Source organism: Gymnodraco acuticeps, unplaced genomic scaffold, assembly GCF_902827175.1.
Source record: "Gymnodraco acuticeps unplaced genomic scaffold, fGymAcu1.1, whole genome shotgun sequence".
In the NCBI taxonomy this organism is placed as follows: Eukaryota; Metazoa; Chordata; class Actinopteri; order Perciformes; family Bathydraconidae; genus Gymnodraco; species Gymnodraco acuticeps.
The window spans coordinates 78360-105787 of record NW_022990723.1 but is presented as its reverse complement, the minus strand read 5'-3'; the positions used below and the strand labels follow the sequence as shown (position 1 = coordinate 105787).

Genomic DNA, 27428 nt, shown 5'->3' with positions numbered 1-27428 from the left:
AATGTAAAAGTCTCCCTCAATGTGGTAATAATGGCCGCGCTTGTTGCAGGTTGCATATCGAATAATTATCAGTTTGTAATAAAGTGTTAATAATAAAAATGCCAGGATACAAGGATCAAAAGAAATGTATTGCAATTGTAAAGACACTTTCCGGTGACAATCATCTCCTAGTTGCTACATCTCTGAGGCATATGTCAAGTCAAACACACTGGAAAATGTTTATGTTTCTTTACAACAAGTGTTGTTGTCGTTTTTTGGAAATCAACAAATGTAAACAGCAGCTACATTAAGACTATAGGTAAACTCTGCAATCGACTAAATCAAAATGAAACCACACATTTCACACATCTGACATCAGTGCTATCATTTGCAAATTGGCTATTCTCACTATAGTGATACCACAGGGCAATCTAGAAAATGTAATCTGAGGGTCAATTGAAGATATACCACTACAGCCAGTAAGTGGCCACTTTACAATATCCCAAATTAGGAATTATAATTTCTCTGTTGTACTTGAAAAACCCTTTTTATTTTTGTAAACATTTCTTTTAAAAATTCAGAATAGAACAACACCATTTTGGTGGGGTTTGTAAAAAAAAAATTGGACAACACAACACAACCAGTGATAAATCACAAATACAAAACTATACTTTCAGACATTTCAAATATTACATTTCTCTCTGGAAAAAACACTCACTTGGTAACAAGAATATAAAAGAACATTCAATCACAGAATACAGGTAAAACTCAGAACTCGTCATCACTGACAGACGCAACTGAATGTAAAGGTTGCTCAGCAACAGTATCCTCATTGCCGTGGTTTTTATTGCTGGATACATGAAGCGACTCTGACAAACTTCTCCCCAGATCTTCAAGTTCTTTAGATTGTCCATCATAACTGACTTCTTCTTGGTCTCGGTCACTGGTTATGGGGGTAACTTCATGGTTTTCAGAGGTGACTTCTTTGTTTGACTCAGTTGTGCCAGTTTGATTTTGATGGACTTCTTCACTGATTTCCGTATTATTAGAAACATGGTCACTTAGACAAGGAGAGCTATTGCCTTCTTCCTGATTGTCAACTGCTTCGTCCTTTTCGTTTGTTTCAGTTGGTGAGGCAGCAGTCGTTCCAGGAGAGTATAAGGGCGTAGACACCAAGAGGGGATCAGCATAATCTTGCAAATCGCAGGATTTAATAAGTGATGCATAGGAAAGAAGGTCATCGTCTTTTTTGGTCTTTTCTTGTTTCCCTCCTGATTCAACATATGGCAAGGATGAATCACCCCGATCATTCTTCTTTTTTTCTATCTCTGTACTGGGGGTGAATGAGTTGGCTGGCTCTTCAAACTCTTTACGCAGCACTTCCAGAAGGTGGCGCATTTTACCCTAAAAACAAACAATATAATCAGATGCAAGAAAAAAGTCCTTTGTGACAATGTTTTACATTTCCTTTTAAATTTGTATTTTGTATTTAAAGCTGTAAGCCGAACACTTAAAAAAGACTTGCTTAACATATTCTGCAAAAAGTCACTAACCACATCAAGCTGATGCCGATTCATGTCGATATGGCGATTCATCACCCGGTCTAAGAACCTAGAAGAGGACACAGAGAGATGGTTTAACAATATAATCAAATATGGAACACATGCCTATTAAAAAAGTGCCATCCTGTAAATGTCTGTAGCATAACATAAAGCAGTTCATAGAAAACATGACAAACCTGTCAGAGATGTGCCCCTTGGACAATATATCCTCTGTTACAGCAGAAATGAATTCGAGGTACATTAATTCTTCTTCCCTGTTAAACAAAAATTAGAATGAGCAACTTCCCAGAGACATTATTGTTCATGGATCCAAAGAATCACAGAAGCGTCGTACTGTCAACCCCTATACATCTGGCAAGAGCTTTGGTTTATATGAATTAAAAGCTGTTTAAGGATTAGACATTATCAAAGATAACTTACTCTGCAGATAAACTTTTGTTGATGGAAGATTTATCGCCATCCAGTGAGCCCCTAATAAATGAGAATTTAATTATTTTAGGACTTTAAACACAAAATACACCAGGTATAACATTTGGTTTAAAATAAAACATAGCATTTACAGTCTATGATTTCACCTGGATGAGGAGTCAAATAAATCACGGTCTCTGCTCTTGTGTGCTCGACTCTGTTGTCTCGATGCAGAGAAATATGTGCCATTGAATTCTTCTTCAGACCACTCGTGCTCTGTATGAAATCCCTGCTAAACAAAATGGATTGAATGAGGACATTAAATATTGCCAAGACTGCCTCACGATTAAATGTTTAATGTAGCTGTAAATACTTAAGTTCTTCATGGTCTAAACAAGGGATGATAAACAACTCGAGGATTTACACTGAACAAAAATATAAATGCAACACTTTTGTTTTTGCTCCCATTTTTCATGAGATGAACTCAAAGATCTAAAACATTTTCTATATACACAAAATAACCATTTCTCTCAAATATTGTTCACAAATCTGAAAAAATCTGTGATAGTGAGCACTTCTCCTTTGCCGAGATAATCCATCCCACCTCACAGGTGTGGCATATCAAGATGCTGATTAGACAGCATGATTATTGCACAGGTGTGCCTTAGGCTGGCCACAATAAAAGGCCACTCTGAAACGTGCAGTTTTGCTTTATTGGGGGGGTCTGGGGGGGTCCGAAAACCAGTCAGTATCTGGTGTGACCACCATTTGCCTCATGCAGTGCAACACATCTCCTTCGCATAGAGTTGATCAGGTTGTTGATTGTGGCCTGTGGAATGTTGGTCCACTCCTCTTCAATGGCTGTGCGAAGTTGCTGGATATTGGCAGGAACTGGAACACGCTGTCGTATACGCCGATCCAGAGCATCCCAAACATGCTCAATGGGTGACATGTCCGGTGAGTATGCTGGCCATGCAAGAACTGGGATGTTTTCAGCCTCCAGGAATTGTGTACAGATCCTTGCAACATGGGGCCGTGCATTATCATGCTGCAACAAATCTCCAGGTTCACTTTGAAATCTATAAAGGGAGACTTGGCCTTTATAATTTGGAATTGAAAAACGCACGACAATTGTTCTTCTCTGACATCATTACCAAAAACAAAAACAACGCACGTGCCTTGTTTGTTACCGTCGACAGACTAACTAACCCCCCAGTGTCAGTAGCCTCTGAATTTCTATCCACCAGGGCGTGCAATGATTTTGCCTCCTTTTTCACTGACAAAATTCAGAAAATCAGACAAGCAGTCAGTGCCTCTGCATCAGGAACAGCAAATGTGTTGTCCCTATCTCCACTTAACATCAATTCAGACATCATGACACAATTCCATCAGATTAATGATAAAAACCTAGAGGACATTATTCAACTTCTGAAATCCTCCTCCTGCTGCCTTGATATTATTCCAACAGGATTTTTCAAAGATGTTTTGCCTTGCATGGCCTCAGATCTACTTCATATAGTAAACAAATCTCTTCACTCAGGTATTTTTCCACAGGCCCTGAAAACTGCAGTCATTAAACCGCTCTTATAAAAGAATAATCTAGATGCTTCAGTAATGAACAATTACAGGCCCATATCAAACCTGCCATTTCTAGGTAAAATCATTGAAAAAGTTGTTTTTCAACAGTTGAGTAATTTCTTGCATTTAAATAACTGTTTTGATGTGTTCCAGTCAGGCTTTCGTCCAAACCACAGCACTGAGACTGCTCTTGTAAAGGTCTTTAATGACATCCACTTAAACACAGACAGTGGCAGAACTTCAGTGTTAGTATTATTAGATCTCAGTGCTGCGTTTGACACTGTTGACCACAGCATATTACTAGACCGACTGGAAAACTGGGTGGGACTTTCGGAAACAGTTCTGAATTGGTTTGAATCCTACTTAAAGGATAGAAACAACTTTGTTTCTATAGGTAAATACACATCTGAGTTGACAAATATGACATGTGGGGTTCCTCAAGGCTCCATCTTGGGGCCTCTTCTCTTTAACATCTACATGCTACCACTGGCTCAGATAATGAAGAACAACAAAATAAGTTACCATAGCTATGCAGATGACACACAAATTTACGTAACAATTTCACCAGGAGACTATGCTCCAATTCAAACACTGAGTAAGTGCATTGAACAAATCAATGACTGGATGTGCCAGAACTTTCTCCAATTAAACAAAGATAAAACTGAGGTAATGGTTTTTGGAGCCAAGTCAGAACGTATAAAAGTTAGCACTGAGCTTCAGTGTGCAATGTTCAAAACAACAGATAAAGCCAGAAATCTAGGTGTAGTCATGGACTCTGACCTGAGTTTCAACAGTCACATTAAAACTGTTACTAAATCAGCCTACTATCACCTAAAGAATATATCTAGGATTAAAAGACTAATGTCACAGCAGGATTTGGAAAAACTTGTCCATGCTTTTATCTTCAGTAGACTCGACTACTGCAATGGTGTCTTCACAGGTCTCACTAAAAAATCTATTAGAAAGCTGCAGCTAATTCAGAACGCCGCTGCTCGAGTCCTCACTAACACTAAGAAAGTGGATCACATCACTCCAGTTCTGAAGTCTTTACACTGGCTTCCTGTGTGTCAAAGAATAGATTTCAAAATACTGCTGCTGGTTTATAAAGCACTGAATGGTTTAGGCCCAATATACATTTCTGACCTCCTGCTAAATTATGAACCATCCAGATCTCTCAGGTCTTCAGGGACTGGTCAGCTTTCTGTCCCCAGAGTCAGAACTAAACATGGTAAAGCAGCGTTCAGTTATTATGCTCCAAATATCTGGAACAAACTCCCAGAAACCTGCAGGTCCGCTACAACTCTGACTACTTTTAAATCCAGGCTGAAGACTTTTCTTTTTGTAGCTGCTTTTAATTGAACTATTCATATCTTAGACTGCACTGTAACTTTTATCCATGTACTTTTTTTCTTTTAATGTTTATTTTACTAGCTTTTCTTTTTAATGACTGATTTTAAATGCCATTTTCTTAATGTCTTTCATTTTTTGTAAAGCACTTTGAATTGCCTTGTGTTGAAAAGTGCTATATAAATAAACTTGCCTTGCCTTGCCTTGCAACATGAGGTGATGGTCGTGGATGAATGGCACAACAATGGGCCTCAGGATCTCGTCACGGTATCTCTGTGCATTCACAATGCCATCAATAAAATGCACCTGTGTTCGTCGTCCATAACATACGCCTGCCCATACCATAACCCCACCACCACCATGGGCCACTCGATTCACAACATTGACATCAGAAAACCGCTCACCCACACAACGCCACACACGCTGTCTTCCATCTGCCCTGAACAGTGAAAACAGAATTTCATCCGTGAAGAGAACACCTCTCCAACGTGCCAGACGCCATCGAATGTGAGCATTTGCCCACTCAAGTCGGTTACGACGACGAACCGGAGTCTGGTCGAGACCCCGATGAGGACGACGAGCATGCAGATGAGCTTCCCTGAGACGGTTTCTGACAGTTTGTGCAGAAATTCTTTGGTTATGCAAACCGATTGTTGAAGCAGCTGTCCGAGTGGCTGGTCTCAGACGATCTTGGAGGTGAACATGCTGGATGTGGAGGTCCTGGGCTGGTGTGGTTACACGTGGTCTGCGGTTGTGAGGCCGGTTGGATGTACTGCCAAATTCTCTGAAACGCCTTTGGAGACGGCTTATGGTAGAGAAATGAACATTCAATTCACGGGCAACAGCTCTGGTGGACATTCCTGCTGTCAGCATGCCAATTGCACGCTCCCTCAAAACTTGCGACATCTGTGGCATTGTGCTGTGTGATAAAACTGAACATTTCAGAGTGGCCTTTTATTGTGGCCAGCCTAAGGCTGCAATAATCATGCTGTCTAATCAGCATCTTGATATGCCACACCTGTGAGGTGGGATGGATTATCTCGGCAAAGGAGAAGTGCTCACTATCACAGATTTTTTCAGATTTGTGAACAATATTTGAGAGAAATGGTTATTTTGTGTATAGAGAAAATGTTTTAGATCTTTGAGTTCATCTCATGAAAAATGGGAGCAAAAATAAAAGTGTTGCATTTATATTTTTGTTCAGTGTATGACCAACATTGAGCAACAAATAATTATAAACCACTATTTGTATGTGGCTACTGCACCACAGAATGCCCTCTGATTCAGTAAGTGTTAGTTTTACTAAACATGTGGCTTTTATGACCTTGGAAATAATTATGGGATAACAGCTAAGGCAGGGGTCCCCAAACTTTTTCCTGTGAGGGCCACATAACTTTTCCCTTCTCTGATGGGGGCCGGGTCAGTTTGTAACAGAAAAAGTGTGACGATCGCATGGGTGTCTAAACGTAAACATTTATTGTTTTCTAGAAAGCCACACATAACCAAATATTAATAACCCTTTCCGGGATCTTCACAGAAAAAAAGTCAGGAAATAAATAATAACACTATTAATGAAATAAATAACACTATTTATGAAATAAATAATAACCAAATAACCCTCTCTGGGTTCTTCACAGAAAAAAAGTCCATTGAAAATTACTGTAACTTTCTGTTGTGCCGTGCACAATCTTAACAGGTAAAAGTTTAGCTTAGTTGTCAGAGCAGAATCTCTCAAAATAAACGTGGATTTACGTAAAAAAAAACTATTTTTTCGGGGTTCGGGTGTTTTGTTTGATTTTAAACAAACAAAGTCTTGGCTTTCAGAATATGAAACTTTTATTTTCAATTTATTTATTTCTCACTCGCAATCTGCTCTTCCGCAGCGCCACCCCCCCCTCACTCCGCTGAAATTATGAATGTAAGAGTATAGTAATCATAGATAACACTGCAGGGTCCGTTACAGTTTGTTTTCATCTGATTTCAATTAAACAAAGTCTTGGCTTTCAGAATATTAAACTTGTTTCGGCAAATTCAGATGATAAATACAACTTTGAAGCTTCGGCATAATTACAAGCGGAGAACGGAGTAACTTGACGTCACAGCAGGCATAACAACAGCCGGTGTTTCTCGTGATTGTTTTCCCCGGGAAACAAACACAATACACACAAACGCAAAATTACACAAGCACACACACTCACACACACACGTATACACACACACTCGCGAGCTTCCCCTCCAAACAAAAATATCTTCCCTCGGTAGTATTTTGATCATTTGCTCCGCTAATAATCAATCAGATCGATGGATTCCAGAGAAGAGACAACTTTGAAGGCCTTTTTCTCAAAATGATGACTCGGTGACAGTCATTATATAATGTGACATATTTCGCTTAATATTTGAAGTACAAAAACAATCCTGATATCATTAGAAAGCTAGGAATATCCTCTTTCCAACAGTGTATTCAACTCAAAAGGTGTCTTCGGGTCAATGCGACTGATTTAGATAGAGCAGGTCACAACATTTTGACAGGGGCTAGTCTAGGATTCGCGTGGCCAGACTGAAAAAAAAAAAATCATAATGCGTCTCTGGTATTGTTCAGGGGGCCGGGCCAAATGTGGAGGCGGGCGTACCCGGCCCGCGGGCGTACCCGGCCCGCGGGCCTTAGTTTGGGGACCACTGAGCTAAGGCTTAATGCAAATGTTAAATATCTTAATTGATATTCGGGAAGTGCAGTGCAAGCATTAAAACCTTGATAAACCACAAACAATAACTTGAGAAAAAAACATTCCACCCATTATACAAAAGGATGGGTTAAATCGATAATTTGATTAACAAAAGATAAGTTGACACCGTACTAGGATTGTAAGACTCATTGGAAAACATATTTCAATAATCAAATGAATCCGTCAAAATTACCTGAGATGGCTCATAGAATTCTTGTGTGTATTCCTTGGGCTTTGTGCTGCATAAAAAAAGGTCGAATTCACGTTATTTGTAACACATAGGAACACAGGTTAAGAAAATGTTTTAAAGACATAAAGTATATCTATTGTTTTCCCTTGAGACTCATGTAGATGTGTGGTAAGTACCTTCCATGATATGTCTCCTGTCGCATACATTTTGAGCTGGTGCTATCCTGAGTAGGTTTCCTCCGGGGAGCTCGGTAGTAGCGATATTGTGAAAGGTATGAACTCTTTTCTGACTTCAGGGTCTTAGGGGTGAAGGGTTTGTCTTGGGTAAAGTGCTGTGAATGTTTCTGGAGCAAGTCTCCGCTGTAAGTCTTCTGAACAGGGTCCTGAAAAGACGTGTAGTGACTGTGATCTCCCGAAGCTCCCGTTGAATATGCTGACTGCCATCTGTGTGAAGTTGCCTCAGGACTACGGTATTTTATTTCTGAAGCTGGCCGTATGTGATGAGAGAACTTGTCAGAATCCACTGTATACGATGGATAAACTATCTCCTTGGCATGGAAGGAGGAGCTGAACCCTGGGCTGGATACTGAGGAACTCCTTGAGTAGAGGTAGCGGCTGTCATCATACTGCACAGATAATCTACTCTGAAAAGGAAACATGTTGTTTTTAAACAATGTCTGGCTTCTGAGTGACACATCAGTGAATCTGTCTTGATTTCTTACCTGAGCAGGTGAGCAGGAGGCTCTGCTGTTCCTCTGGGAGAGAGAGCTGGCTGACTGAGGACGACCCCCTCTCCTCAACCGCTCCTGTCTGATCTGGTCATTGTCTGGAAACAGGCAACGGAAGAGTGAATAGACACAGGAAATAGTCAACAATAGGCCAAGACTCACTGTACTTAAATGCAGGGTATGAGAGGGGCAAGAGAGCAGTTGTTATAGTACAGCCATTAGAAGAGAGCATTACTTTACCAGTAAAGATAAGGATGAGCTACATACATCCTGTACTCAAACAGGATCAGTGATTGCATTGCATTAATGCCTATTGAGGCTACTGTCAGCCTGTCTGCCTGTAAAACTAAACAGGTCGGACTTTAATAGTGAACAACTGGGCAAAATGTTGGGTTTAAAGAGAACGTTTTGGCCTTTGATTCTGATAACCAGTGAGATACCATTATCTGATTGGTTGTGGTTATATTATAGTGACAGTAAAATGAGAATGAAATATACTGTAAATAGAAAAACAGTAATGGTAATATAAGGTACACCCTCAATTCAGCAGCAAAACAGTGTTTCGATTGTAATTAATAATGTGATATTTGATACTTTTAAACTTACACTTTACACTGTGTATCAGGCTTTTGGGTACTGAGGCATCAATGGCAGCTGTAGAACGAAGCAACAAAAATGTAAGATCACAACAGAAAATGAATCCAATTACTTTGCAACCACTAATAATAACAGATTTTTTTATTTATTTATAAAGAGCATTTAAAAATCAAATTACAAAGTGCTTTACATGCTTCAACAAGATTAAAAGTTTTCCATGATTGCATGACCAAACTAGTTATTCAGAATTCTCAGGAGCTGATTTAGTTTGTTTTACGGAATGTCAATGTAATGATCATAATGTATTCCTGCCATGTAGCTCACCTTTAGCTGAGTAAACCTTCTTGTAATGAGACACCATGTGGTCTTTTACGATGGACTGTGTCAACATGCTGGAGGAGCGAGGGCAGAATGCTATAAAAGCAAGACAGAAAACACACATACAACATGCAGTAAATGATATAACCAAGCTTTCATTTGAATGTTTTAAATGATAATATAAGCGCATAATATTACTCACGGCTATTTTTTGAAGTCCGTCCTCTCACACTGCAGCCCCCTCCAGATGATACACTCCCTGAATGAAAACAGATGAATGTTGACATGTTAAACATGCTATAACTTACTGAATGATATATGTGCTTACTAATCAATTACAAATATTAAACAGATTATTTATTTACATTAAACTATTCAAATATAATGTATATGTATTGAAATGTATTATTTAACAGTCCTTCAGTCTTGGTTAATACTTGTAGGTCCTTCTATGGGGTAAACACGTTTTGCGTTGTATTTCTACACATTTCCATTCTTGCTCAGTTATTATGAGTAGTAGTAATATGTCAATATTTTTCAGAACAGATATCTTATCAACAAATATGTGATCTGAAAAAATGCAATCGGTCCATTTGACATTAAGTTGATCCTTTTTTGAAGTTTACAGAAATACATTTAATTTGAACTTTAAGAAGTTCATCTTTTAGAAAATACATTAGCACGTGTACTATGAACCATAAATGTACCACAATAAAGTAACCTATTTTTAGCTAACTTTAACAGAAGAACCGTGTTACAGGCTTAACCGCTACTGTGTTGTTATAGATTTCAAGTTTAACAAGTTAGTAAAGGGCTGACCAGTATCTACATAAACGTGAAGCCACGTTAGTGAGCTTATACAGAGTTAGCGAGAGTTGATCTTCACATAGCTGCCTAGGCACAATTTGAATTAGCTTCATGCAGCTGATCCACTAGCCAAACAGCTATTTTAGCTAATGCTAACAGTAGTTGCATACCTATTCTCGATTCCATGGTAATGTTACACTCAGCGTATCCCATTTTCCTCAGAAATACTATTGGGCAGCGACGGTAGAGCTTGGATACATCCAGAAACTACAGTGTACTTAACGACGGACATTTTAACGCTGAAAGCTAATCAAGTAACGAAACGGTAACAGCCTAATACGAGTTTATAAGCAGATGAGTGGCGGAGCAAAGCTTCCCCGTCGCCATGCTGGTTGCTATGATTGCTTTCGTCATCACGCTCATGCGTAAGGAAAGTCACGCCCCAACCACCAACCCCCATACACAACACACCTGTCACTTGAAAGGAAATAGTGAACAAAAACAACAAGGCATAACGTATATAACTCAGAATTCAGATCTACGACATTAGAAATATCAAATAGGCCTACTTGCTTTTGCATTTATACTTGAACAAGATTAGGAGTATTTCTGTAGAAGTAGAACTATACAAATAGCTGAATGAACACTTCAATCAAATAAACTACATCTGAACTGTAGCCCCTTTGCCAGAAATGACTTTAAACTTGCACTGCATTTTATATAATTGTCTGCCTAATAGTTTAGTTATATATTATCCAGAAGAGGGGACAAGAGAGATAATGGCTCCATCAACTTATAATAGATGTTGGGATCAATAAACTATCTATCTATCTATCTATCTATCTATCTATCTATCTATCTATCTATCTATCTATCTATCTATCTATCTATCTATCTATCTATCTATCTATCTATCTATCTATCTATCTATCTATCTATCTATCTATCTATCTATCTATCTATCTAGCCCATCTAGAAGATTTGTTTCCTTGTACGATGTGAGGGTCTAAGGATAGAGGGTGTCGTTTTTCTCATAGTGATATTCTGAACAATCTGTGTTGTTGTATTTGCTGTAAAGTGTCTCTACTGTAGGCTATTTTTATTATATGTACAGCACTTTGGCTCGACCAAAAATCCTTTATAAATGTGCTATATAAATAAAACTTGATTTGATTTGATCTATCTAGCCTATCTATCTATCTAATCCATCCATTATCACACTTATATTGAATCTATTATTGTTAGTTGTGCATGCTCCTAATTACTGGCTGATAGCCTCTTGTTAATTACTGGTTTGCTGTTTTGAGGACAGTTTGAGGCAAACACACCATCTGGCCTGCTAAAAAACAAACCAGTGGCCTCATTTATATATAATGTGTAGGAAGTACACAGAGTGCAATACATTCTGATTCAACTGAGTGCATGTTGGACATGGGAAACGTCTGTCAGCAGCGTATTGTTAACTCTGCTGTGTTCCTTGTATTGTTTTATAAACCTTTTGACCTCTCGTGTCATTTACAAGCAAACGATTGTGGATTTCTTAATTGCTGTGTGAAAATGACTTAAACAGCAGTTGGCCATAATCAAAAATAAATTCAGGCTCAATTTAGTTTCTACAAATGTCTACAATGTTGGCTCTGTTAAAAAATGGCTCCCTAAATTGGTCAGCTTCTGACGGGATGGAGGAAGTGACTTTGTAGAAGTTCATAAATAATACAACGTTTTCCCATACATGTGAATGATGTCATGGTTTGAGTCTGCAGCTGATTTGCGGTGCAGCTCTGACTTGCCGCCCTGCGCCATGTGCTCCGTCGCCGGTTGCAAAATGACGAGAAGATAATCCCGTTTTGGGGAATAACCAAAACAGTAAGTATTCAAAAATGTATTATGAACATGTGTGAGTATGTAACCGATGCAAGAGGCACATTTCCTCTAGGTATTTACAGCAAAGCATGTGGAGTAGAGCTTTGGGAATGGAAGGGTGGAGAGCATCCCTTCCCGTTGTTCTACCTTCTGGCGTAAAGTTGCTATTTTGGACACCCTGTGGCTGTGTTTGTGGACCGGACCAACCCGTTTTTTGAGTGTTCGGGTGTGAGACGTGATGTGGTTTGGTCCTCCTGTGCGACAGCTCAGTGAAAGGTCTCTCAAGGATCTCTCTTGTCAGACTACCGCGCGTCCAAGCGAGGAGGAGAAAAAGGGAGGGGGGACAGCAGAGGCAGACAATGCGGTTTTACGATGCGTTTATTCCTGCGTACAATTTACTCCACCATCCACAAACATATGATGTCCCGAAGATGCTGGAGGACTCCTCGTGATTTGGATATTTTTCTTTATTTTTAAAATCATATTGAAAGTCCCTTACGTTTTGATTGAGAACAAAAACAGAGATGAAATTTCCAATAGAAACCCCAAGGAAACAAGTTAACTGGGAGCCAGAACAAGGTTGGTGAAAAATGCTTTCTTATTATCTGATCACTTTAGATATACATGTGTCATTTAGTCATTTAAACTACTCCTAGTCTCAGAAACATCTCATGGAGACACACCAATGTACACCAGGCTGCATTATTCAAGGGATTGAACACTTTTGCACTATTTTGTATCTACTTTAGCTGATTTCACTTCGTGTTTTCTCTTCTGTCTAGTCTGTGTTTCTATATGGACATTTAACAAGCGACAATGATGTTGGGGGTATTTCTTAATTCTCTATCCTCCTTGTGCTCAGTTGTGCATGGAGACGCTGCTGAAAGCGGAGCTTCAGCCAAATCAAGCTATCAGGAGTAACCTGCGTGAAACCGGAAACAGTTTAAAAAATAAAAGCATACAGTTGCTGCTGAAGAATAATGTTATATGACTTATCCTACAAAATAAGACATAGGCCTACTATAATACAATTATAACTACCAAAGATGGCTGGTGACAGTGGATTAATTATGTAATAAATAATGTATTTATTACATAATTAATCTCGTAGGAAATGGACCACGAGTCCACGACTACTCTGAATGTGAGTTTATTTATCTTATTATGCCTAACATATGGTTACAGAAAACATGTGGATTTTGCTTGGTCTTTGAATGATATTGTAATTACTTGTTCTACTTTTGTTTTGTGATATAGAGTTAGCAGGACCAGTCCACCACTCCTTGAAACGTACTCAGTTTTATTTTGGAATCAGTTTTTTGCCGGAAGAAGGCCTACTTGGCTTTCATGTGTGATTCAGGCTGGCTTGATGCTAGATGTTGGTCCCAGCTGGTTAGTTCAACGCCTATAACCTTGCACCCCAGGGAAGAACTGAGCCTAGAGTCCTGAACCAACCCTTAATGCTCCCTCGTGTTAACTGTTTCTGCTGTTTAGCATTTTGTTTATCACTGGGTAAATAATGCTTTTCTACACGCAATGTGCATTTGTATGCTGAAATGTTGACAAATTGAATGGTATTGTCCCATCACAACTGTGCCCCATTAAACAGTGTGTTACATTATAAATGCAACATTTAATTGCTATCATTAGAATTCTCATTAGCATCCTGATATTCTTTCCATTGTTTTATGGACCTGAGTCCCCAGTGAGTGAACATTACCTCTGCTTTGGCCAGGCCTGCTGGAAACAGAGGAAGGGCTGAGAGAGAGATACTATTAGATACAAATTACGGTGTCCCACTCAGACCTTATTTAATTACCAAAAAACAATATGAAGAAAACTCATTGGTTGGAAAATGATTCAATTATCTTTATCCCCGGTTCGATTTTGCCCCTATGGTTTTAAACTTTGACAGACATGTAACCTTTTATTTATGCTTTATTTATTTATTACTCTTAGGTTTTTCTATTACATAGCTGAACTAAACTCAATAATATCCATGTTTTTGAACTGCCTATAGCTGCCATCACTCTGCTGCAAATAACTGATTTATTACATTTCAGATGAGATGAGAAGCATTCTTGTCTCAGTGTAACTAGTTATTGATTTGGCCCAATTTGCAATTCATTTGACAGTTGAAGTTCATCTACATCTATCAAGATCAAATGCAGCATACAATATTGATGTGTTATTTTTCTTTCTTCTGCTTCAGCATTCAGTTCTAATTTTCCATTCCATCTCATTTTCTAAAAATAGCCAGCCACTGCCCTTAAACACATGTATACATTGAAAGTGGCAGTTTTGCACCTTCCTAAGCTTGACATCACTCTGCTGTTATTGATTCACTCACGATACAAGCATTAACTAACAAGATTCATAGCTCCTGCAGAGAATGAGACACTTCCTGGATGCCCTTGACTCATCAAGGTGGGGTGTGTGAGTGAGAGGATACATTGTACTTAGAATATCCCATTAGTGATCCCATACCAGTAAAAGAGTGTCTCTCAAACATATCCATATTGTGTTCCTGCATACAAGAGTTCCAACATTAAAGCCAACAGGCTCCACCCATGGCTCGAGGCATGCCGCACTCTCCGATCTAAGATAGGTGGGGGCGTCAGGGGTGAAGGTTGATGCTCTGAATAGCTTATTCAATGCGTTATACACATTAAAGGAATCTAAATGTGCATGCCACCTCCAAGGTGCTGCTTGCCACTTCGTTGACCTGTTCCAGCACCCATGCGTTATTATAAAAACCCACCCAGAAACCTATTACTGAAAGTGGCACTCATCCCCCCTACCCCCTCTTACAGTGAATTGGCATAATTGAATCCTGCTTTCTTAGCAGAGGGTAACTCAGCTTTCACCTCCTCTTAGCAATATTGTGAGGGTTTGGTTGTGTTATGTTTTAGATATTTGTATTTTCTTATTTTTCCGTTTTGCAGACTCATGCTTGTTACCTAAATGTTTTTCATTTATTACAATAATTCGATGACAAGATTTTCTGCCTGCGTGATTGAGGTGGTAGCGCAGAGACTGCAATTCACAGATATAGTGGCTTTTATGTTTAAAACCCAAACCAAATTCTCAGTATGTGAAGTGTGAGATGACTGCTGTGGAGCGTATTGAATATGTCCTTTATGCTGATAGCTTTAAGTGTTAGCTTTGTGAAGAGCCCTTTATCAGCTCAGAGTAGAAGGGAAATTACGTTCTAATGCGTAATGAGGTGGTTATAGGTTTTAATGGCTAATGAGCCTGTGTTTATGTCCAATGTCGTGTTCAATGTGCAAAACAGATACACATTTCTCTTTTGTGCTCGGGGAGTCCAAACCTGCACAGTGATATATTTCCCAAGACCTCCCTTTAAAATGATTTACAATATTTGGAGGCCTTTCTTACTAACAGAGTTAAACAATCAGTGTTGATACCTAGTATGAACCTGATGAATACCCAATTTGGACTTATATTAAAGCTATATTGCTTTACTTATTGTACCTGGGAAGCAGAACATTTTTATTATTGGCTCCTTTTTGATGTTAATGCATTTGACGTGCATGAAAGCTTAAAGGATAGAGAAAATACTGTATTTTTTAATCAAAAGACTTGTTATCAGAGTTGGGCATAGAACAAATGAATGTAAAAACAATTAGTGTGTTATCATAAAACATAATCTCAGAGGAATCGTTCTCAAAGCTCAATCTGTCTGTAACAGATTCAAAGCCTTCAGCCAAGAATGGTCTATTAGTTTTATTTGCATAAAATCATCAGAGAATCACTTTCAGAAGATACAGGATTGCAGTTTATTTCTTGGTATCCTCAAATACAATGACAAACAAAACAATATTCTCTTCTTTCCAATTTTTTCCTAGTGGCGGTCCAAACCAACTTGGTCCCTCCCAAAAAGGCCCAGTCTGGCATGGCGAAGTCGAGTCTTGTCCAGGCCAGTGTGGCCACCATGCAGAATCCGATGAGCTGCGATCCTAAGGCCAATGGTCACTGTCCACTGCCACGCCTGTCCATCTCCTCCCGCTCTGCCAGCGTTGTGGCCAGCATGGACGCCAGCTGTGACGGCATGGCCGCCGCGCTCCACTCAGTGATGAAGTGGAAGACGGTGCTGGCCGTGTTCATCGTGGTCGTTCTCTACCTGGTCTGCGGAGGTCTGGCTTTCAAGGCACTGGAGCAGCCGTTTGAGAGCAACCAGAAGACCAGCATCACTCTGGAGAAGGCTTCGTTCCTGGAGAGAAACCCGTGTGTTACTCCTCAAGAGCTCGAGGTACTCATCAAGGTAAGGGATTGAAAGTCGAGATGGATCTGCACATTTAACAGACCTGAACTTCCTTTCATCTGTTCATTCAGCCCTTTGATTGTGCATTGCGTTTATTGTATCTGTTCATCACAGTATATCTTCATCCAAAGATTAATTTGTAAGAGGATAGAACGATTAGAGAGATTTAATTAAAGTGATCTGATACTGACTGCCATTCCATGTGATCGGTAGATAAGAGGAAGAGAATCAGAGGACTTACCTTTTTGTAGCAGCAGTTTTCAAGATGGTGATTGCTATCAGAGGTAGTTAGAGGTTCTCAGGTTAATTAAATCTTTTTTCTTTAGCTTTTCACATGAAAATCTTGGATGATACTGTCTTTCAAGATCAAGACTTTGATGTCATTGTCCTTTTTGCAGAATTTTACGGTATAATTGTTTAGGTTTTTCAAAAAAATTGTTGTCATGTTTGTTTATAATAGATATAGCAATTTCTGTATTTAAATATTGAGTAAAACATCTTGATTGCTGATTTTTGAAGAGTTCTGATTTGCAAAGATTATTTGTCCAAACTAGCCTCGACTAAAAGCTGCTATAATCAACATTTTTAGAATAACAAGGGTAGAAATGACAATGAGTAAGAAATTAACCAAACAAATGATAATACTGCTTCGTTACCTCATAACCTTTAGAAATTGTGTAGGTGTTTACTTGGAGCAGTGAAGTCCTCTTTCTTTAAAAAAATGATAGTTAGAACCCAATACCTTGACTCGTTGTTATTGTACTTCTCTATTCAGTCGCAATTAACCTCCACATAGGTTATGCAAGGAGATGGTTTGAATATGTCACTCAAATTAAGATTTAGGTTTTAAGGGTTGTATTGAACTCAATCACAACCTTTTCCAGAGTGCTGTTATTGCTCCGATAATGCTTATTTATAGACACATGTGACAGAAGACACTCCCATGCTCTGGGCCCCCCCGGTTGATGGGTAAATGTCACGAGAAGACTTAGAGGCAGATCCATCATTCAGCGGGAAGCACATTAATACCTTCAGGGTCACCACAGAGATACCCATAATTCTCAGTGACACTTCACATATGTCAGTAAACCAACTTGACCTGCTAGCACATACAGTTGAATGTTACATAACAGTATATACAGTAACCAGTATACATAGCAAGGGAAATTGTTTATCCTAGTGAAAATGGTGGATTACAGCTGCTTAGAGTGGAGAACGGTGAATTGTAATCGCAGGTCTACATTGATGTTGTTGTGTCCCTGACTCAACTTGAGCAAACAAATAGTACTAGTAATAGTAAACAACCCACATTACAACAGATTGTGGGTTGTTTTGAGATCAAGATTGTATAACTAAGCTGTATCTTAATACCCTCAACAATACATGTATTTGTGCATGATATTCCAGAGTGAGGCTTTAACTACACCCACACGTTTTAAATAAGGAAACTAGCTCACGGCCACAAGAGCATTGTTGTCTTTGCTGTAAGAAACGTTTGAAGCCAAGTTTTTCTCTGTCTTCTACCAAAACAGTGTGTGATATCTCTTCTATTTTAACAAGACATGTTGTTAAACTGGAAAGATCCAGAGAGATTTCTGGGGCAGATGGACCCTGAATCCTTAACGCTATTCTTGGCATCACATCAATGTCTGTCTGATCATAAAATCAGATCATGACAACCTTAAGAATGGTTCATTCTAACATGTGTATCTTGATTAAACAGCTTGTTGTTAAAAACACGAGTGACAACCCTTGACACAGGTCGACCTAAATCATGCTGTTTCTGCAATGTTCCACATGTTTCTAATACAGAATAAGAAGCTTTCATTATCAACCAATACCTGTGTGAACTGGACTAGATAAGCAGATAGTGACAAAAATCATGCCCATCACATCATGACTTGATTGGGCATTTCCTTGTGGTGTCAGCCGCTTTATACCACAGTGTATAGCAATGCTTTACGCCGTTCTCTGATAGTATAGGTCGAGATTTAAGGTCAATACATCAAGCTGACAACTGGAAGCGCGATTGGAAAATAATTTGAGATCTGTCGGCTTGCACTCTGCTGTGTTGAAACTTTTATTTGTGAGGGTGTGCTGCAAAAGAAAAAAGCGGGACTCAGATCACTCAAACACTCCTACTGTATGCAGAGAATATTTTCAAGAAAAAGAGAGGGAGGGATTCTGCATCTATGTGGGTTAATTTCTTTGAGGGCAAATGTTTGTGACACAAGGACCAAATGGCAAATCCCTTTTACCTGCCTAAGTAGTATACCTCACTAGCATAATTCAGCAGAAAACATATGAAATCACATGAATACAGTAGATTGTGAAAAAGAGATATTTTTTGCATAATGTGCTTTCCATGTAGGTTAGTGCCCCAGTGAACCCCTCTGATAATCTTTAACTTAAAATAACCCCAAAGGCATTTGGTGTGCTTCACTTTCTGCTACTATGGTGCCTCCATTTGACGGTAGCTTCTTCAACACTGCGCCAGTAAATATTGGACTGCCGATCTGTCTCTCCCTCCTTCTCCACACCCACGCCTGTTCTGTTAGTCTATTTCAGAAAAGCATCCTTTCTTCTCCTCCCTCGCAGCACTCAATCTTTAAACCACAAAAATGCTATCAATGACAGTATTTCCTTGGGAGATGTTTGTAAATAAAAACCTTTAGGTGTGCCTGAGGTCTGGAGGGAATCAATTATTTATTGCACGGGCCAGCAGTCACAGACCTCCTGTAGCTCCAAGCAGCAGCAGCAGCAGCAGCAGCTGACTAATGATCAGATCCAGAGACAGGACATAACGTCTATGACGGCATGTCTCACCAGTTATTTGCCTCTATTAAACTGTTTTAGAACTAATTTACAATATTACCTCTGCCAAATTGAATGTATTAACAATGATAGGATTTGTATAGTCCTTGTACAACTATGATGAGATCAGATTAAGTTTGAGTTGATCCATTGGCTTTTCTGCAGAGAGATAGATTAGTAGATCAATACCGCTGCCTTTATGTCGATATGGTTTATAAAGTTAGTACCAGCAGCCAGTTAACCTAACGTTCACTGGAAAGACAGGGAGACATGTAGCCTAACTACGTCTACCCAAACTGAACAGAATCTGCTGTGTTAAACGTACAAAAAACTAATTGTAAAAAAAGTTATGGTTTATGTGCCAGATTATTTTTTGTAAGAAGCAGTGACCAAAGCAACCTTAAACTACAACATGTCATGTTTACATTACTGTTTGTCTACAGATTAAACAAATAACATATCATGATTTAGATAAAGATAAACTAACTGTTTGCAGATATAATGCGTACCAGATTGAGAGTTTTCTCTGCTAATCATCTGTAAGAAAGTGAATTTCCAAAGTTTCAAACTGTTCCTTCAGATATCCTTTCACTAAGCTATGACAGTTCTTCAAGTATAAAATAACGAAAATCGTGCCATGTGTGAAACTCGAACTCACAAATAACACTTTTTTCCCTTGGCTGTCTTAAAAAAAGGACTTCAGGACATGTTTCTTCACAAGTACTCCATCATAGAGTCTGTCTGGTCACAGGTTCTGTTATCGGTCCGTTCCTGCTGCGTGGAGCCTGTCACTCAAACAAAGATCCTCTATGGTGACACGGCAGTGATTACTGACAGTTCAGTGAATGTTTGGCAAAGGATTTGACTGAAAAATTGCAACTTTAAGAGACATGTGTGTAAATGTACAGCTAGTGTGTGGGTGAGCGAAAAGAAGACGGTGTAGTGACCAAGCACTTGTAAGGCTTTGCTCCAAAACCCATGTTGGCTCAGTGTATGTCTGTGTGTTTGTGTGTGCTTGTCAATACATGTATGTTGACCCCCTCACTCATGTCTGCTTCAGCATCTGTGCTGTCCACCTACCCGATGGGCTCCCACAAAGGCAGCGGACCCAATTGGCTTTTCCAGCGCTGTCGGGATGACTCACTCTTTGGCACAATGTGGAGCCGTGCTGTTGTTGCCACCTGTCAAATCTCTTTTATTGATGACTCACTTAATCTACAAAATACTTTCAAAAACACTGGAGTACCTGCATGGAATCTATGTCACGACACAGAAATAACAACATAATAATTGTTCACAGCATGATTTACGTGATTTTTATTTTTGTTATATGGATGTATAGTTATTTGTGAGAATGATTGTCAAAGTTAGGCTGCTTTATTAAAGGTCTACAGTGATTCATGAGAAAGAGGCTCCGCAAGGGTTTGACACAAAGTTCCTAAACTAATGAAATTACTTTACGAATAGACTAAAAAGTGAATTGTAAAACATATGGAAAAAATATATATCTCATGTTAAATAAAACCACAAACCAGGGAGATTTTGTGCAAAAAAAGGAAATATATCTGTGTATCAAAGCTGGGTTTTGATTATTTTTGCTCACTTTAAAACTGTTTTGATGATTAGCCTTATCTGTGATGGACCAGAGTCTTCCAGTTTGGCCGTCATTTAGGCACCTTTAATGCTTTAAAGTGGTTTAGAAGAAGTTATAGATACTAGTCAAAGAGCGAGTGCTGCAGGGGAGAGAGCTTGGCACCGGCTCACAGAGAGCGAGGCACCATGCCGGCTGGATCATTGCTGTCACCTGCTGTGGGGCAGAAGGACACACTGAGAGGATAAAGATCTGCAGTGATTTAGCCTGCACTTTATTGATCCTGAAGTGAAGAATATAAAAACACACATTAGCAAAGGGCACGTCACAAACATTTGGGGTTGACTGTGTGTCTACAATAACGTCTGTGTGCTTAATCTTCTGTGCAATCAAATAGGAGGAGAGTTGCTTTAACATTATAAAACAAGTTGCGTCCTAATTAGCACACAACAACACAAATCATCGTCAGCATCCTCGTGTTTCATAAGTGCCCATGGATAAAGAGGATTCTCCACATATCTAATGCAGTATGAACTTGGCTGTGAAAACTGGAGACAAAAATAGACTTCTTCATCAAGTATTCAGATATATTGTGAGGCTATTATTAGCTCTCTCTTGGCTCAAGAAATAGGCTATTTGGGATTTATTATATAATTACCGCTCAGATTTGGCTCCTATATTGAGGCTATGTGGGCATGACTCTATTTCAGATACCAAAGTCTGTCTCATCGGGGGGGGGGGGGGGGGGCGGTGCGGGGGTGCACTGATGGAGCTGAGGTAATCACATGCATGATTATGAGTCGGCAGATGCAGCAGTGTGGAAGTGATCCCTTACTCTGTCTGCTTTGAAATGTAGGCTATGTCAAAATAGTTGATACATATTTTATCAGATGGACGTGCATTTTACTAACAGCTTGCATGGATAGTTTTGGGGGGTTGCCCTGAATTCAGGATGTTGTTAAATGCACTATTTTGTTACCAATGGCAACCATGACTTTCATGCCAGCAGAAAGTGATGTTGAGCCCAGAAGCTAAATGCAAACTATTAATGTCCACAAAGATAAGAAAATTAAATGCCATTCTCATAAAAAGCCCATAAACAGAAAATGTAGAAATAATTCAAGATATGTATTAACTTTTATTGCTACATAATGGAGCTCAGAATGAGATCATTGAGAATAATGATGCAGGGTGTGAGAGCGTTGTAGGTTCTAAATGTTTCCCTAGACAAGCTGGAGATAAAGGAAAGCTCCGGGAGTAAAGGAAAACCTGACATAGAAGAAAAAATAGATTAAGGTCTGTTTGCTGCAAGAGAAAGTCAATGTAGATTAAGTCAGTGAAGTGAAGTGTAAAAACATGCAGTGGGTTAGAATGCAGACACTGCTCTGTGTGAAGAGTCAGACACTGAATAATGAGAAACAGATCTCATAGAGGTTTCCGCATTTACTGATTTGTATGTGTGTTGTTCAATGCAATGCTTATTTAGTTATTTTTTAATTAAATGTTATAACACAACAGCGTTTTGTAACACACACCCATGATCACATCAGCATATGTTTCCAATGGCAGATACACTAATGTTGAACTGATTTAATTTATTGTAACTGCATCTACTTAGCTGAACGTATAATCAGCTTATGACATGCATCTAGGATTGTCTTCATCTAATTTATATTCCATTATGTTCTAATTGCAGCATGCTATAGATGCTGTGAATGCGGGAGTGAGTCCTATTGGAAACACATCCTATACTTCCAGTTACTGGGACATGGGCAGCGCATTCTTCTTCGCTGGGACTGTCATCACAACCATAGGTAACGTTTTGAATAATCCACTCTAATGCTTTCATTTCTGCTATAGTTATGTTGCATAAAGTCATATCATAGAGGTGTTGACCGATTCATGTTATTTCGAAAAATGGCCATACACTTTTTACCCAATCAATTAAAAAGTGACCCACACTTTGAAGCTCTATAGAATCCTAACACTGCTTGTGTGTAGAGAAAAACAATATGACATTAGTACTATTCTAAAAATTGGAATCTTCACTGAAAAAAACAAATATTTTTGTGATGAACCAAACAACAACATGTTATTATGCAAGACCTTGAAAAGGGATTAGAATACTTTTGAAAGACTTTGTCCTTTCAGTTTGTCGAAGGTGTTTCTCAACACATATTTCTGTGAAGCTGTGTAAATCCCTCCCTCTTATTGCTATCCTCAGGTGAGTTTTACAAATCCCTTCACCCTCATGAGGTGGTGCTAAATGATGCAATACAAAGCCCTGTGGGATTTAACAACCGGTGAAGTTCAAAACACACACTGCTTATGCAGATTATTTAGTTTCAATTCACCTTATGTCTCTCTATGAGCTTTTTTGACTTGCTCTAACAAGAAAAACAATTGATTGATCAAACATATTTTGTAATGAAATTGAAAGGCTCTTGATGCTTTGAATATTTACAATAGATATAATTCCATATAGGAGCTATAATTCCAACATAAAGATGATACATTAAAGTTTCTATTTCTCTATTAGCTGCATGTCCCCTCATTTCAAATAAAAGGGAAAAAACACAAAGTCCCGAACCTCTTGTTATGGTCCAGAGATTTCATTAACTAGGGATTTGCAACTACGCTACAATACAGTAGTTTTTAGTTGCTTCATTAACATCTGGATATCAGATTTTTAGATATCAGATTTAAGAGAATACAAGAAATAAGACCCTACACAGCTTTAAATTAAACATGTTACAAATAAAACAAAATGTATCCTCTTCAATGAGTTTCAATTCAATTGCATTTGAAATATACATGATGAAACTGTCCTTTATGTGTCTCCCTGGCCTGGTATCTCTGTCAAATAATAATGCAATATCTCTCAGGAGGATCATTTCTTCTTGAGGAGCTTATTTACTACAGACCCTTGCAACAGTAGCATGATATGGACTTGATTATCTTCTATTGCTTTCATCCTAACACTCCCCCTCCCCCTCGGCCATGATTCAATAATCTTTTTTGTTTTCTCTGCTCTTCATCGTGTTTTCCTTGTTTTTATCAGGTTATGGAAACATAGCTCCAAGCACGGAGGGCGGGAAAATCCTTTGCATCCTTTATGCCATATTTGGCATCCCACTCTTTGGCTTTTTGTTGGCGGGGATTGGAGACCAGCTGGGGACCCTCTTCGGGAAAAGCATCTTGAGAGTTGAGAAGATATTCAGGGTGAGTTTAAGCTAGTTTCAGATATTGTTTTATTCGTATTTGCCAGTTTTTATCCTCTTTTAACTTCTTATATTGTTCTAATGGCATCCCCTGTTTGTCTTTTTCAGCAAAAACACAAACAGATCAGCCAAACTAAGATCAGAGTGACGTCAACCATCCTGTTCATTCTGGCTGGCTGCATTGTTTTTGTCACCATCCCTGCTGTCGTCTTCAAACACATCGAGGGCTGGACCACACTAGAGGCCATCTACTTTGTTGTGATCACACTCACCACAGTGGGAATAGGAGACTATGTGGCAGGTAGATCATGCTACAACTAAAGAATGTTTTCTTTCTTCAGCCAACATTTTGTATATCAAATCAAACAGAAAAAAACAGGAAATCTCAACATTTGATGATGATTGAAAACTGAATTGTACTGTATCTCATGATGTAGATTATTGTTTAATTGAACTATCATGACTTACATATTTGGTGTTTTTCCTTCCCCTCCAGGTGGTGACCGTAGAATCGACTATATGCAGTGGTACAAACCCCTGGTGTGGTTCTGGATCTTGGTGGGTTTAGCATACTTTGCGGCCGTCCTCAGCATGATTGGAGACTGGCTTCGAGTACTGTCCAAAAAGACCAAAGAAGAGGTGAGGTTCATACAATTGTAGAGAAACTATAATAGAACTAGAAATTCCGACCCTGCTACTGCCTTCTCTACCCTTCTGCTCTTATATTTCTCCCAATAATCGCTGATTAGCTCTTGTCAAAATGGTATCTAACAGGCTGCTATATTGTTTGAGTTGTTCAGCATCGTCCAAATAGAAGACAATGAAATGAAAACGCTGTATAGGTATAAATAGTAAAAATCTTCATTTATTCAGATTTCGTTGGTAAGGTTAAAGTGAAAAAAATAAAACTGTACCAACGTTGGCAGAACATTTTGTTATCATCGAGGTACCCATCACTCACACTTCTTTGCAAAAGCTGAATTCGAATTCTTTAAAGAATTTTTTTTTCTGAAACCGATTCCTGATCCTTTCCTTTTTGCACTATCGTCACAGGTTGGGGAGATTAAAGCTCATGCTGCTGAATGGAAGGCAAATGTTAGAGCAGAGTTTCGTGAAACGCGGCGGCGCCTGAGTGTTGAGATCCATGACAAGCTCCAGCGGGCCGCCACCATCCGCAGCATGGAGCGCCGCCAGCTGGGCCTGGAGCAGCGAGCTCTCTCTCTGGACATGCTGTCTCCTGAGAAGAGGGCCTTGTTTGCCAGTCTGGATGCTGCTCGCTTCAAGACTTCCTCTCAGGAGAGCATCGACACAAAGCTCAACAACCTGAGGCTGAAGGGGGCCTGTGAGGCGTACGACCATCAGGCGAGCGAGCAAACACCACAGACAGCATCTTCCTCAGAGGAGAATCTCTCCAACCTGCGCTTTGGATCCCTTACCAAGCTGGCCAGACGCAACAAGAACCGTGAACTGCGGAGGAACATTAATGAAGATGTGCAACGGACAAGCCTAGGAATAAATAATGCCATGCTGGGTGAGGAGAGGACGGAAGAAGAAGGAGATGTGGAGCCAGACGAGGAAAGTGGAGAAAGAAAAGAGGGAAACACCAGTCTGACAAACCTGTCACATTACGCAACGGAGCGCAGCAAGTTGAATGGGTTCACAACAGTGAATGTAAAAGAGGGAGAGAACGACTAGGCGATGAATAATCAAGTGCTTCAGAGACAGAGAGACAGAGTGAAACACACAGAGACAGAGACGCAGAAAAAGAGTGCATGGACCTTTGAGATGTCAGTAAATGTGCCTTTCTGTTTCCTACGCTTACATCATAACTGCTCCCAAGGAAATTCAGTCATTGTGCCATAGCCATGAGAAAGAAATGTGTTGCCAAAAATGTAAAGAGACAGAAGAGGCTTTAGTTAAAATACCTCACGTGGGATGTTACTGTAGACTGGGCTACTTAAGAACCTTCATTTCTACGGGAGCTATCAATCCAGTTTGGTTGTCTTCCAGACGACTCTTAAGAGACACTTGGGCAACGGCTGTCACTTAATGCAGAATATTATTTTTTACAGATGTGGGCAGGACATCCAGAGAGCTAGTAAAATGTCATCCATCTTCAAAACCACTATCGATCGCCGCTTTGTCGTTTCATGCTGTGTTGGCTATTTTTAGCTCTGCTGCTTAAAGACTACAATGTCTGGAGGGTGGAAGGTTGTGTTTCTGCTGGATCAATAGACAATACAAGCATTTACCTTCCTGGCATGTACAAGTATTCCTACATGGTATGTGGCTTTGAAAATGCAGCCTTAGGGCTTAAACTACTACATAAGAGCTCATAAAAAAGAACTATTCACCTTAATTGTGCATGGTTATTAAAAACCACAAGCATTGCAGATAATTTACTTACTTGAAAGCTTGAAATACAGCTGTAATAATATTTTAATAAAATGAAATGTACTGCTTAATTTAACATTTTGTAAAAAAAAGAATACACCAAGCTGGAATTCACCTGATAGACGCATTTAATCACCGTTGGCTATGAGATTGTCCGCCATGTTGAAAACACTTATTTTGTATATTACATTCACTTTTATCACACATGTTTTCTGACGACTTCAACTACTTTTTAATTAATGAATGTGATGCTGTTGATTTTTTACTCATCAGGCATGTTTGTATATGTGTTTACTTTGTTTTATACCAGCCAAGCACTTGAGTTACATTTTTCATAGAATCGAGAATATGAACAAAACATGTTTCTTTTATCGTATTTATTTTTTCTGGAACACAGTCAAACAGTAGGTTCAATAGTCTTCACACTGAAATGTGTTTTGCTGTTGTTCCTACATTAACTGACTGAAATGTTTGACACATCACCAATTCATATTTGCATTTTACAAATAGGCACTACTCAACGCCTTCTTGAAATGTTACTGAATTATTCAACGTATCACTATAGCGTGCATTGCATGCATTACTAAAGACAAAGTACACACTGGTTGTACTCGTAACCTATTCATCTGATATCATTAACCTTTTCCTTTGACCATGACCTGTGACAAGTTTGTTGTGTACAGTTTATTTTACGAACAGATCAGATTAAATGTAGTGAGTGCCTTTTTCCAAATAATAAAGACTACACAGGTAATTAAAGATGTTGTTGTAACTATATCAAATGCTGTATTTGTGTCAGGACCTCGACACAAACTGATGAACCCAAATGCACGACCCAGAGACAAAGTCTTGAATGTAATAACATGTATTTATTAATTCCAATGATCAGGAAATCCCTCTTAACAGAGTAGGTGCTGGAATAAACAAAAAGCGCTCACAAGGAGGAAAGAACTAGGCATAACAAAAGGAGAAAAAACGTAAGCCTACAAAAATCAACAAAATAACATAACCTGACATGAGAGAA

At 39.1% G+C, this 27428-nt stretch overlaps 2 protein-coding genes across 4 annotated transcripts; one reads left to right on the top strand and one right to left on the bottom strand.

Annotated features, from left to right (window-relative positions):
* Positions 1-109: 109 nt before the first annotated feature.
* On the bottom strand, positions 110-10623 carry spata7 (spermatogenesis associated 7). 2 transcript variants are annotated; one of them, XM_034231783.1, is made up of 12 exons: positions 10407-10623; positions 9632-9688; positions 9436-9525; positions 9121-9168; positions 8509-8612; positions 7964-8430; positions 7791-7836; positions 2117-2241; positions 1962-2012; positions 1718-1795; positions 1533-1590; positions 110-1383 (listed from the first exon to the last, which is right to left on the bottom strand). In XM_034231783.1, exons 1-12 carry the CDS (start codon positions 10447-10449, stop codon positions 748-750), a joined length of 1803 nt encoding a protein of 600 aa, XP_034087674.1. In that variant the 5' UTR covers positions 10450-10623; the 3' UTR covers positions 110-747. The 2 variants fall into 2 exon arrangements, with proteins under 2 accessions (XP_034087674.1, XP_034087676.1); XM_034231785.1 differs by having other exon boundaries at positions 748-1383; positions 2117-2238; positions 10407-10449.
* A 1372-nt stretch (positions 10624-11995) lies between these two features.
* On the top strand, positions 11996-27181 carry kcnk10b (potassium channel, subfamily K, member 10b). 2 transcript variants are annotated; one of them, XM_034231780.1, is made up of 7 exons: positions 11996-12102; positions 15969-16384; positions 22486-22603; positions 23851-24011; positions 24119-24311; positions 24507-24649; positions 25064-27181. In XM_034231780.1, coding segments are annotated over exons 1-7 (1674 nt in total). In that variant the 5' UTR covers positions 11996-12101; the 3' UTR covers positions 25706-27181. The 2 variants fall into 2 exon arrangements, with proteins under 2 accessions (XP_034087671.1, XP_034087670.1); XM_034231779.1 differs by lacking the exon at positions 11996-12102 and adding an exon at positions 12162-12678.
* The last annotated feature ends 247 nt before the right edge of the window (positions 27182-27428 follow it).

What these genes read in the sequence shown, in the direction of transcription:
- kcnk10b (XM_034231779.1), top strand. Translation starts at nt 12,624, where the DNA reads ATGAAATTTCCAATAGAAACCCCAAGGAAACAAGTTAACTGGGAGCCA. An exon ending in TAACTGGGAGCCAGAACAAG is followed by an intron (nt 12,679 to 15,968) that starts GTTGGTGAAAAA and finishes ATTTTTTCCTAG; the next exon opens with TGGCGGTCCAAACCAACTTG. An exon ending in CCAAAAAGACCAAAGAAGAG is followed by an intron (nt 24,650 to 25,063) that starts GTGAGGTTCATA and finishes CTATCGTCACAG; the next exon opens with GTTGGGGAGATTAAAGCTCA.
- spata7 (XM_034231783.1), bottom strand. Translation starts at nt 10,449, where the DNA reads ATGGGATACGCTGAGTGTAACATTACCATGGAATCGAGAATAG. An exon ending in TACCATGGAATCGAGAATAG is followed by an intron (nt 9,689 to 10,406) that starts GTATGCAACTAC and finishes GTTTTCATTCAG; the next exon opens with GGAGTGTATCATCTGGAGGG. An exon ending in CAGGAGACATATCATGGAAG is followed by an intron (nt 7,837 to 7,963) that starts GTACTTACCACA and finishes TTTTTTATGCAG; the next exon opens with CACAAAGCCCAAGGAATACA.